Below are 13248 nucleotides of genomic sequence, written 5' to 3'. Positions count from 1 at the left end.
CTGGGGACGAGTTCCCTTCCCTCTGCCCCTGTTTTGTCACTGACAAGCGTTAGATTCATAATCTACATGAGTGGTCAGTAATTCTGACTAAAGATTATTCACTTTGACAAATAATTCTGCAATACAGACATATGTAATCCAATTTAACACTTGAAACATATGCACTAGTAAGTATCAGCTGAATTGAATTACTCACGAGTGCATTTTCTTATTAAGAGTGTGCTGTTTAATTTTAAAATAAATTCCCACATAATAAATTACTGGCCTGTAAAGAAGTTTCATTACCTAGATAAGTTACAATTAAAGATGACGGCTACCTTTCAAACATGAAAAAAATTTTCAGTTGTGTAATTACTAGTTATGAGTTGTCTAAAAAGTATCTCATTAATGTACTAATATTAATGTTCTAGAAAGAGTTCCTGTTTGCCTCAGTGAAATTTCAATAAGATTTCAATTCACATCAGATTCACAGTCCATACTGTGCACTAGATGAGGAAGCAGTTGTGTAGAAAAAATAGTATATGATACTGTAATCAGACTGCATCATAATGCATATACACACAGGGACAGAATTAACATTGTGTGGGCAACTTTAATTCTGGCATTTCTTATCTTTTGAGTGCTTGACTTTGCAACTTAAATAACTTTGTGTTTTTGTCTGTAATTGAGTCTAACTTTCTTTGCAAAGAATATCAGAGCACTTTACAAATCTTACCTTATAGGTGGGGCTGATAGCACCATTCATTATTGAGGTTACTTGATGCTTCCCATTTAGAGACCTTGTTTTCAGTTGCTCATTAGTTTGCTAACCTTTAACCATTCAGACTGAAATTTTCCATTGCAGGGTTTGACTCAGGCAGAATTGTTTTGGAAAATTTCAGCCAAAATCATCTAGCAATTTCTGAGAATAAGGCTAGGGAAAATATATATGTTTTTCCTGTGTTAAATTCAGGTGAACTTTTCTTTGAAATTCTCTAATGCCCCTGTCGTTTGGAGCAGGGACTTGAAACTTGACTGGGAATGGGGCCTTTGCATCAGTGATTTGCCTTTTGCCATGTAATCTACTCAAAACTGTCCAAGAAATAAGCTTTTGAAAAAACTGCAGTTTGCATATACTGATTAGAGACTTGCTAGACCCTTAAAGCTAAAAATCTCGAAAGATTCTGTACACACTGATCATGCTCCAGTCCTGGGCTGAGCAGGACTTTACCTACAATTGCCATTCTGGTTCTCTGGGGATCATGCCAGGTCCAGGCACTGGCACTTGAGTGCAGAGTGCCTGCATTTCCGGTGTTCTCAGTGGCACACACACCCTACTTGGGGTAGAATGGAGGAGGAAGCTGCCTGATTCAAATGCAGAGGAGATCAGAGCCAGAGCTGATGAGGAGAGCTGAATGGAACAAGGAGCCTGGGGCGGGCTGAGACTGCAGGCTGTGGGGAAAGGCTACTTGGTAGATATGGAGAATGGGATTGGGATCCAGGTAGATAAATGTGGAAAGGGGAAAAGATGCTAGGATAAGGAGCCATGGAGGAAGTGGGGAGGACACTGAGTTTGGATGAAAAGCCTGGAGAGGAAGACTGGGAGGCAGTGGGGTTGCAGAATGGAGGGTGGGAGTGAGGTCAGTGGGAGGAGATAGAGCAATTGGATGAAGAGCTGGGAGGGGTAGGAGAGTAGGAATGGCTATGCAAGGTGAATGGGATCAGGAATTGTGGGGCAGAGATTGGGACTGGAACATAGTCTGGGCGGGGGAGGGGGAGACTAGGATTGGCTAGGCAAGAAGACTAGAACTGCAATGAGAGGCCTGAGGAGTGGTAACTAGGACTGGCTAGAAGAGGAGTATGGGACTGGGATGACATGCCAAGGAGTGGAAGGGACAGGTTGGAAGGGATGGGGAAGAAGCAGTCAAGTAGGTGAGGGAATGGGTAGAAGAGCCTGTGCCGACTACAGCACATTCCCCTCCCAAAAGTAGATGGACCCTGAGATTTCATTCCTCTGCTGTCAGCAAATAGCTGTGAAATCCACAAACAAAAGTGTGTCTCATCCCTGTCAAGTGCTGAACCAGATAGGGGATGACAACCTACTACTGCAATCAGGTGTTTAGTGAGATGAAGTGACGTAGGTCTACATGGTGAATCTAAAAGTTCACATCACAGCTCCCATTGACTTCAGTCACAGTTATGACAGCTCAGAATTTCTGCAAATCAGACTGGAAGGTCTTAAGGCGGGCACCAAAAAATGGAGAACACACAATTAGTAACCCCCTATGAAAAGTTTGGCATTACTTGCCCAGCATCACTTAGGAACTCTGTGGCAGGAATAGAATCCAATTATCCAGGGAATTATTCAGCTGCCTTACTCATCATGAGACCATGCTTTCTCTTCTTGTAATCTCCTGCCTCATTCACTACTATCATTCCAAACCCTCATATCCTGCCCCGACACTAAGTGGCAGGACCTCTTACCCCCCAAGGAGGGTGGGGAATCATAGAATCATAGAATATCAGGGTTGGAAGGGACCTCAGGAGGTCATCTAGTCCAACCCCCTGCTCAAAGCAGGACCAATCCCCAATTAAATCATCCCAGCCAGGGCTTTGTCAAGCCTGACCTTAAAAACTTCTAAGGAAGGAGATTCTACCACTTCCCTAGGTAACGCATTCCAGTGTTTCACCACCCTCCTAGTGAAAAAACTTTTTCCTAATATCCAACCTAAACCTCCCCCACTGCAACTTGAGACCATTACTCCTTGTCCTGTCCTCTTTTACCACTGGGAATAGTCTAGAACCATCCTCTCTGGAACCACCTCTCAGGTAGTTGAAAGCAGCTATCAAATCCCCCCTCATTCTTCTCTTCTGCAGACTAAACAATCCCAGTTCCTTCAGCCTCTCCTCATAAGTCATGTGTTCCAGACCCCTAATCATTTTTGCAAAAAGAAAAGGAGTACTTGTGGCACCTTAGAGACTAACCAATTTATTAGAGCATAAGCTTTCGTGAGCTACAGCTCACTTCATCAGATGCATATCGTGGAAACTGCAGCAGACTTTATATATACACAGAGAATATGAACCATGAACCATGGCGAACGGGGGAAGTCCCAGATGACTGGAAAAAAGCTAATGTAGTGCCAATCTTTACAAAAAGGGAAGGAGGAGGATCCTGGGAACTACAGGCCAGTCTGCCTCACCTCAGTCCCTGGAAAAATCATGGAGCAGGTCCTCAAGGAATCAATCCTGAAGCACTTATATGAGAGGAAAGTGATCAGGAACAGTCAGCATGGATTCACCAAGGGAAGGTCATGCCTGACCAATCTAATTGCCTTCTATGATGAGATTACTGGTTCTGCGGATGAAGGGAAAGCAGTGGATGTATTGTTTCTTGACTTTAACAAAGCTTTTGACATGGTTTCCCACAGTATTCTTGTCAGCGAGTTAAAGAAGTATGGGCTGAATGAATGCACTATAAGGTGGGTAGAAAGTTGACTAGATTGTCGGGCTCAACGGGTAGTGATCAATGGCTCCATGTCTAGTTGGCAGCCGGTGTCAAGTGGAGTGCCCCAGGGGTCAGTCCTGGGGCCGGTTTTGTTCAATATCTTCATAAATGATCTAGAGGATGGTGTGGATTGCACTCTCAGCAAATTTGCGGATAATACTAAACTGGGAGTGGTAGATACGCTGGAGGGCAGGGATAGGATACAGAGGGACCTAGACAAATTGGAGGATTGGGCCAAAAGAAATCTGATGAGGTTCAATAAGGATAAGTGCAGGGTCCTGCACTTAGGACGGAAGAACCCAATGCACAGCTACAGACTAGGGACCGAATGGCTAGGCAGCAGTTCTGCGGAAAAGGACCTAGGGGTGACAGTGGACGAGAAGCTGGATATGAGTCAGCAGTGTGCCCTTGTTGCCAAGAAGGCCAATGGCATTTTGGGATGTATAAGTAGAGGCATGGCGAGCAGATCGAGGGACGTGATCGTTCCCCTCTATTAGACATTGGTGAGGCCTCATCTGGAGTACTGTGTCCAGTTTTGGGCCCCACACTACAAGAAGGATGTGGATAAATTGGAAAGAGTCCAGCGAAGGGCAACAAAAATTATTAGGTTTCAGAGTAACAGCCGTGTTAGTCTGTATTCGCAAAAAGTAAAGGAGTACTTGTGGCACCTTAGAGACTAACCAATTTATTAGAGCATAAGCTTTCGTGAGCTACAGCTCACTTCATCAGATGCATATCGTGGAAACTGCAGCAGACTTTATATATACACAGAGAATATGAACCAATACCTCCTTCCACCCCACTGTCCTGCTGGTAATAGCTTATCTAAAGTGATCATCAGGTGGGCCATTTCCAGCACAAATCCAGGTTTTCTCACCCTCCACCCCCCGACACAAATTCACTCTCCTGCTGGTGATAGCCCATCCAAAGTGACAACTCTTTATACAATGTGCATGACAATCAAGTTGGGCAATTTCCTGCACAAATCCAGGTTTTCTCACATCCCCCCCACCCCCATACACACACAAACTCACTCTCCTGCTGGTAATAGCTCATCCAAACTGACCACTCTTCAAGTTTAAGAGCCCTCCAACGCATTATTAAGGATCTACAACCTATCCTAAAGGATGACCCAACACTCTCACAAATCTTGGGAGACAGGCCAGTCCTTGCCTACAGACAGCCCCGCAACCTGAAGCAAATACTCACCAACAACCACATACCACACAACAGAACCACTAACCCAGGAACTTATCCTTGCAACAAAGCCCGTTGCCAATTGTGCCCACATATCTATTCAGGGGACACCATCACAGGGCCTAATAACATCAGCCACACTATCAGAGGCTCGTTCACCTGCACATCCACCAATGTGATATATGCCATCATGTGCCAGCAATGCCCCTCTGCCATGTACATTGGTCAAACTGGACAGTCTCTACGTAAAAGAATAAATGGACACAAATCAGATGTCAAGAATTATAACATTCATAAACCAGTCGGAGAACACTTCAATCTCTCTGGTCACGCAATCACAGACATGAAGGTCGCTATCTTAAAACAAAAAAACTTCAAATCCAGACTCCAGCGAGAAACTGCTGAATTGGAATTCATTTGCAAATTGGATACTATTAATTTAGGCTTAAATAGAGACTTGGAGTGGTTAAGTCATTATGCAAGGTAGCCTGTTTCCTCTTGTTTTTTCCTACCCCCCCCCCAGATGTTCTGGTTTAACTTGGATTTAAACTTGAAGAGTGGACAGTTTGGATGAGCTATTACCAGCAGGAGAGTGAGTTTGTGTGTGTATGGGGGTGGGGGGATGTGAGAAAACCTGAATTTGTGCAGGAAATTGCCCAACTTGATTGTCATGCACATTGTGTAAAGAGTTGTCACTTTGGATGGGCTATCACCAGCAGGAGAGTGAATTTGTGTCGGGGGGTGGAGGGTGAGAAAACCTGGATTTGTGCTGGAAATGGCCCACCTGATGATCACTTTAGATAAGCTATTACCAGCAGGACAGTGGGGTGGAAGGAGGTATTGGTTCATATTCTCTGTGTATATATAAAGTCTGCTGCAGTTTCCATGATATGCATCTGATGAAGTGAGCTGTAGCTCACGAAAGCTTATGCTCTAATAAATTGGTTAGTCTCTAAGGTGCCACAAGTACTCCTTTACTTTTTGCGAATACAGACTAACACGGCTGTTACTCTGAAACCTAATCATTTTTGTTGCCCTTCGCTGGACTCTTTCCAATTTATCCACATCCTTCTTGTAGTGTGGGGCCCAAAACTGGACACAGTACTCCAGATGAGGCCTCACCAATGTCTAATAGAGGGGAACGATCACGTCCCTCGATCTGCTCGCCATGCCCCTACTTATACATCCCAAAATGCCATTGGCCTTCTTGGCAACAAGGGCACACTGCTGACTCATATCCAGCTTCTCGTCCACTGTCACCCCTAGGTCCTTTTCCGCAGAACTGCTGCCTAGCCATTCGGTCCCTAGTCTGTAGCTGTGCATTGGGTTCTTCCGTCCTAAGTGCAGGACTCTGCACTTATCCTTATTGAACCTCATCAGATTTCTTTTGGCCCAATCCTCCAATTTGTCTAGGTCCCTCTGTATCCTATCCCTGCCCTCCAGCGTATCTACCACTCCCAGTTTAATATCATCCGCAAATTTGCTGAGAGTGCAATCCACACCATCCTCTAGATCATTTATGAAGATATTGAACAAAACCGGCCCCAGGACTGACCCCTGGGGCACTCCACTTGACACCGGCTGCCAACTAGACATGGAGCCATTGATCACTACCCGTTGAGCCCGACAATCTAGTCAACTTTCTACCCACCTTATAGTGCATTCATTCAGCCCATACTTCTTTAACTCGCTGACAAGAATACTGTGGGAAACCATGTCAAAAGCTTTGTTAAAGTCAAGAAACAATACATCCACTGCTTTCCCTTCATCCGCAGAACCAGTAATCTCATCATAGAAGGCAATTAGATTAGTCAGGCATGACCTTCCCTTGGTGAATCCATGCTGACTGTTCCTGATCACTTTCCTCTCATATAAGTGCTTCAGGATTGATTCCTTGAGGACCTGCTCCATGATTTTTCCAGGGACTGAGGTGAGGCTGACTGGCCTGTAGTTCCCAGGATCCTCCTCCTTCCCTTTTTGTAAAGATTGGCACTACATTAGCCTTTTTCCAGTCATCTGGGACTTCCCCCGTTCGCCATGAGTTTTCAAAGATAATGGCCAATGGCTGTGCAATCACAGCCGCCAATTCCTTTAGCAACTCGTCAGGCCCCATGGACTTGTGCACATCCAGCTTTTCTAAATAGTCCCTAACCACCTCTTTCTCCACAGAGGGCTGGCCATCTACTCCCCATGTTGTGATGCCCAGCGCAGCAGTCTGGGAGCTGTCCTTGTTAGTGAAGACAGAGTCAAAAAAAGCATTGAGCACATTAGCTTTTCCCACATCCTCTGTCACTACGTTGCCTCCCTCATTCAGTAAGGGGCCCACACTTTCTTTGGCTTTCTTCTTGTTGCCAACATACCTGAAGAAACCCTTCTTGTTACTCTTGACATCTCTTGCTAGCTGCAGCTCCAGGTACGATTTGGCCCTCCTGATTTCGTTCCTACATGCCCGAGCAATATTTTTATACTCTTCCCTAGTCATGTGTCCAACCTTCCACTTCTTGTAAGCTTCTTTTTTATGTTTAAGATCCGCTTGGATTTCACTGTTAAGCCAAGCTGGTCGCCTGCCATATTTACTATTCTTTCAACTCATCGGGATGGTTTGTCCCTGTAACCTCAACAGGGATTCCTTGAAATACAGCCAGCTCTCCTGGACTCCTTTCCCCTTCATGTTAGTCCCCCAGGGGATCCTACACATCCGTTCCCTGCGGGAGTCTAAGTCTGTTTTCCTGAAGTCCAGGGTCCGTATCCTGCTGCTTACCTTTCTTCCCTGTGTCAGGATCCTGAACTCAACCAACTCATGGTCACTGCCTCCCAGATTCCCATCCACTTTTGCTTCCCCCACTAATTCTTCCCTGTTTGTGAGCAGCAGGTCAAGAAAAGCTCTCCCCCAGTTGGCTCCTCTAGCACTTGCACCAGGAAATTGTCCCCTACGCTTTCCAAAAACTTCCTGGATTGTCTATGCACCGCTGTATTGCTCTCCCAGCAGATATCAGGAAAATTAAAGTCTCCCATGAGAACCAGGGTGTGCGATCTAGTAGCTTCTGCGAGTTGCCGGAAGAAAGCCTCATCCACCTCATCCCCCTGGTCCGGTGGTCTATAGCAGACTCCCACACTACATCACTCTTGTTGCTCACACTTCTAAACTTAATCCAGAGACACTCAGGTTTTTCTGCAGTTTCATACCGGAGCTCTGAGCAGTCATACTGCTCCCTTACGTACAGTGCTACTCCCCCACCTTTTCTGCCCTGCCTGTCCTTCCTGAACAGTTTATAACCATCCATGACAGTACTCGAGTCATGTGAGTTATCCCACCAAGTCTCTGTTCTTCCAATCACGTCATAATTCTTTGACATCACCAGAACCTCTAGTTCTCCCTGCTTGTTTCCAAGGCTTTGTGCATTCGTATATAAGCACTTGAGATAACCTGCTGATCGCCCCTCATTCTCAGTATGAGGCAGGAGCCCTCCCCTCACAGACGTTCCTGCCTGTGCTTCCTTCCGGTATCCCGCTTTCCTACTTACCTCAGGGCTTTGGTCTCCTTCCCCCGGTGAACCTAGTTTAAAGCCCCCCTGACTAGGTTAGCTAGCCTGCTCGCAAAGATGCTCTTCCCTCTCTTCGTAAGATGGAGCCCGTCTCTGCCCAGCACTCCTCCTTCATGGAACACCATCCCATGGTCAAAGAATCCAAAGCCTTCTCTCCGACACCACCTGCGTAGCCAATCGTTGACTTCCGTGATTCGACGGTCCCTGCCCCGGCCTTTTCCATCCACAGGGAGGATGGATGAGAGCACCACTTGCGCCTCAAACTCCTTTATCCTTCTTCCCAGAGCCACGTAGTCCGCAGTGATCCGCTCAAGGTCATTCTTGGCAGTATCATTGGTGCCCAAGTGGAGAAGCAGGAAGGGGTAGCGATCTGAGGGCTTGATGAGTCTCGGCAGTTTCTCCGTCACATCACGAATCTTAGCCCCTGGCAAGCAGCAGACTTCTCGGTTTTCCCGGTCAGGGCGGCAGATAGATGACTCAGTCCCTTGGAGGAGAGAGTCCCCGACCACCACCACCCACCTCCTTGTCTTGGGAGTGGTGGTCGTGGAACCCCCATCTCAGGACAGTGCATCTCATGCCTTCCAACCAGCGGAGTCTCCTTCTGCTTTCTTCCCCCCAGACATATCATCTGGTCCACTCTCCGCAAAGGTACCTGTGGAGAGAACATGAAAGCAGTTAGTTACCTGTGTCCGCGTTGCTGGAACCCGGACATTCCCCCTTCTTCTTCTGGAGGTCACATGTTGCCAAGCTTCTTCACTGGCCTCTTGGTTCCACTGTGCAACCAGCTCTAAATCTTTAGAGCTTTGTGCCCGTAGAAGCATATCCTGACTTTTGTCCAGAAAATCCTCAGTTTCTCGTATGCAACGCAGGGTCGTTATCTGTTGCTCCAGACCTTCAATCTTCTCTTCCAATATAGAGACCAGCTTGCACTTTGTACAGACAAGTCTGAATCTTGGGCCTAGGCTAGTCTATATTCCACTGGGGTCCTGTGGACTACTGCGGATATTAGCTGGCAGTTCCTTCATGGAGCTGTGAGCACAGGCATGTACCTGGAGCAGCCTCAACACGTTTGTGGCAAGAGAGGGACCCTGGCACACATTTATATTGAGTGCACCAGGTTGCAGCCCCTCTTACAGGTCCTTTAAAACCTCCTCCAGTTCTGTCTGCACTTTTCCCTGCACCTCCTGATTTATGTACACCCTATCTGTGGCCTCATGAAGTTGTGAGACCTTCTGGCACTGGCCAAGGTGGCCATCCACCATACTAAGAGGACGAAGCTGGACAGGGTGCTCTGTGATTGCCTACTTCAGATCCCTGCTGAAGTCATATCTCTGGGCGGAGTTCCTCTGGGCTGCATCCACTGGATTAGTAGTGGCCACTGTCTGGGGTTCTCTTCTCAGTGTTCTCCTCTGGATCCCTGCTTTTGAAGAGAGAGAGAGAACAGGGATAAATTTACCTTAGGTTAAAAGCAGCTTGCCTCTGGAGTAGAACTTGGCAGAATGTTAGAAAAACATATGCTTTTTTGTTTATAGTGTTTTTAACATTGTAACAAGAATGATAAATACAGAACTCATATCAAAATAACATACGTACATTGTAATAATTGTAGAACAAATGTGACTATTCCCATGCTTATAGATTCTAAAATCAACCTGAGATGAGGGTAAACTTGGTCTGGAAATAACAGACCAAGTTTACAACCTAAGCTGCTGCTGTTCCCACAAGCCCACATTCAAACAAATATCTGTGCTCCCCCAAGTTGCCATCTTCCTGCCCCTTACCTTAAAGGAAGTTAGCAAGAGAAAGTCAAAGCCCTTTCTAAGCAGTGTCAGCAGTCACTATAGAGATTGCTAGAGAACCTAGCCACTGGGGTAATGTAGTGTGGTTCAGATGAAACTAAAACAAATAGAAGATGAATCAGGGAGTATGAGAATAGACATCTGGTGACTTTCTCTGACTTTGGATGATGCTTCAGAAAATTCCTCTTATGTTTTTCTTTGCCATTTGAACCTGTCCTCTGAAATAAAAAACGTTGGGGTTGTATCTCCTTCACCTGACTGAGCAGAGGGAACTCTTCCATCCTTCTACTGGAGAGCTTCCATCATCTACTGGATGATACTCCCTATCATCTTTTTTTTTTTCCTCCTTTCATCCCACAAAAGCTCCTTACTAGGTGACTACAGATTTGTTCCTAATATCAAACCATCCTACAGGCCAAAATCAAGAACGGACCTTTGTTTGAAGAGGTTCATGGGATCAATGTGGCCCTATTTTTTTCTAGCTATATAGAAGAGTTTAACTTTTTGATTAGAACAATAATGATCATAATTTTATTTTTATCCACCTGTATGTATTGTCCATGTTACTTTCATTTTTTGAAATTATATTTCTGGTTTTTGTTTTAGTATTGTTAAGTATTGTCCATAATCCCTGTGCATGTTTTACACACATTGTGTACAAATCAGAACTAAGCAGCCTTCAACTTAGTTTTATATCATAGAAGATAGTGACAGTTTCAATTGGGCTCTATGTGGAATACATTAAATTGTATTGTCTATGACATACTGGCTTTATTTTGAGTAGGTTATTGTTTTAATAATAGAAAGGTATGAATTGTTAAACACTATAAATAGATTCCTGTTTCTGTCCTTGCTATCTTATTGATCGTTAACATATACAGAACAGGTAGAATCAATATAGTCTGAGAACCTACATGTATTATTCTCTATGCCATGAAGCAGAACAGAAGAAAAGACTACTATCATTACAGAACTTTAAATGAATCTACTGATTTGATATCAATAGTTTACTGTATCTTCAGAACCTTGACATAACGTAGGGAATTGTCATACCTGTGACTGGATGTTGCAGGATGTAAGACAAATAACAGAAAATCTGCACGGGCACCATTTTTACAGTATCAGTGGCACTCTTAATCTAGTCTTCCTTGCCTGGAACTATGATTTAGGGAGCCCTAATATGGCTGCACAAAAGAGGAAGGGGCTTATTTCCCTTTACTTTCCTGTGTAGCTATATTTCAGTGATTCACAGCCTGGCCATATTTAGTGTCTTCACAGCGTCAGTGTTGTACATGAAGGTGGAGTATGTACATATCACTGAATCTATGTAATTAAACAAATGCATTATTAGTAGAGAGCTTAAAACAACTGCCACCTGAAATTAGAGGACAGAACATTACAGCTTGGTTCCATCTTTTATTCAAACTGTAAAGTGCAAAGACAATATATACTGTACAAAGAAAAGGAGGACTTGTGGCACCTTAGAGACTAACACATTTATTTGAGCATACGCTTTCGTGAGCTAGAGCTCACTTCATCGGATGCATTCAGCTGTAGCTCACGAAAGCTTATGCTCAAATAAATTGGTTAGTCTCTAAGGTGCCACAAGTACTCCTTTTCTTTTTGCGAATAGAGACTAACATGGCTGTTACTCTGAAACCTATATACTGTACAGTTATTTTTCTTGCATTTATAACCACAAAGAACAAGAAGTGATGAATGACTAACAAAAGCTCCTTCAAAATATTCAATGAACTGGAATTTATATTATAAAATATGTTTACATTAATTCTCATCATTCTCTTATTACAGTGCAAACTAGAATATCAAGCATGCGTCTCAGGAAAACAGATTTCTGTGAAGTGTGAAGGACGTTGCCCGTGCTCTTCAGATAACCCCACGATTATAGGCAGAAATGGTCAGAGAGGTAAGTAAAGGCAATTTTTAGAGAGGAATATGATTTAATTCATGGAAGAATACAGTGATCACTAAATGGTGACTATTCTAAAGAAAAATGAGGGGTTTTTTTTCTTAGAGTGGGTTTTGAAATAACAGCTAGAGTAGAAGACAATATTTTTCCATGCTAACTGTAGTATAAAACCATTGTTGATATTTGTATTTTTGTTGAACACAATGCTCAAAACACACAGGAAAAAAAAAACAGTCTTTGCTCCAAACTGCTTTCACTCTAAAGGTCAAGAAGACAAAGATGCACTAAAGAATCCAGGGTGGGAAGTAACTTAGTTTTAAAAAATTATCCTTAAGTAGCAGCAATTGTATTGTTACGTACTCACAACTAGAGGGCATCATGGAAAAGGTGAGCTTGTATGTGAGAACTGAATGAGAAGACATTGATGACTTTGTGAACCAGGTGCACGGTATTTTTGTGAAATTTGAGTCAGCAGAGCATTTGGTTGCTTTGTGGTGCTTCTGAGCCCCTCGCACAGTTGGTAAAAAAAAAAAAAGATTTGTGACCAACCCCTTCTAGATTCTACTGATTCCTGAGTGCTGGAACAGCCCATTGTGGCTGTATGAAACTGGTGTAAATTATATAACAGCAGGAGTTTGCTCTAGTGGCTGCTAGATGGATGACCTCAGAGTTGGGAGGGTGCACAAAGGTGGTTTTAAATTCACCTTTGTGCACAAACCTCCTAAGTGTGCCAAATGCAGCACAGCTAGAGCCTGGGACTTTGTCTTTCTTTCCTCTGCATTTAAAGAACCTCTTTGTGTATAAATGCTATTTCTCCTCGCTGGAATATATGAATACTGGTCTTCTGAAGATATTTTTCTCTGGCAACGTTACAAAGAATAAATAAATAGCATTTATGGTCTTGGTGTATATTATTATATCAGTACTTTCTGAAGCTAATTTATTAACTTTCATGGGCTATTTTAAATTGTGTAGAGAATTCTTACCTCCATTGTAAACATTAGCTGCTGATTAAGTACATTTTTCTTACGATTTTAAAAAAAAAGAGAGTAGATTAGTTAATTTTAAGCAATGAATTAAGATGTAACCACAATGAACACGGATACATGTACATGCACACACAACCAATTACAAAACTGTGCTAAAACATCACTTATTCCACTCCTTTTTTTCTGCAATAAAATCACTAAGGGTTATATAAATACCGTCTCTAGTATAAACTGCTGCACTACAATAAGGCATCAGGGTTTTTTAATTACATTAATTTTTAGTTGCGCTTTGGTACCTGTT

General features: G+C 43.7%; 1 protein-coding gene across 2 annotated transcripts in view; it reads left to right on the top strand.

The window, feature by feature from the left end:
* SPOCK3 (SPARC (osteonectin), cwcv and kazal like domains proteoglycan 3) overlaps positions 1 to 13248 on the top strand; it is a 386051-nt gene that overhangs the window by 277562 nt on the left and 95241 nt on the right. For both annotated transcript variants that reach the window (XM_073341561.2, XM_073341560.2), the window contains exon 6: positions 11841 to 11955. In XM_073341561.2, the coding sequence (XP_073197662.2) occupies positions 11841 to 11955 (115 nt within the window). The remainder of the gene's footprint in view (positions 1 to 11840; positions 11956 to 13248) is intronic.

Source organism: Lepidochelys kempii, chromosome 4 (assembly GCF_965140285.1).
Source record: "Lepidochelys kempii isolate rLepKem1 chromosome 4, rLepKem1.hap1, whole genome shotgun sequence".
NCBI classification, from domain to species: Eukaryota; Metazoa; Chordata; order Testudines; family Cheloniidae; genus Lepidochelys; species Lepidochelys kempii.
The sequence above is the reverse complement of the archived record's forward strand: the minus strand, read 5'-3'. Positions and strand labels throughout refer to the sequence as shown.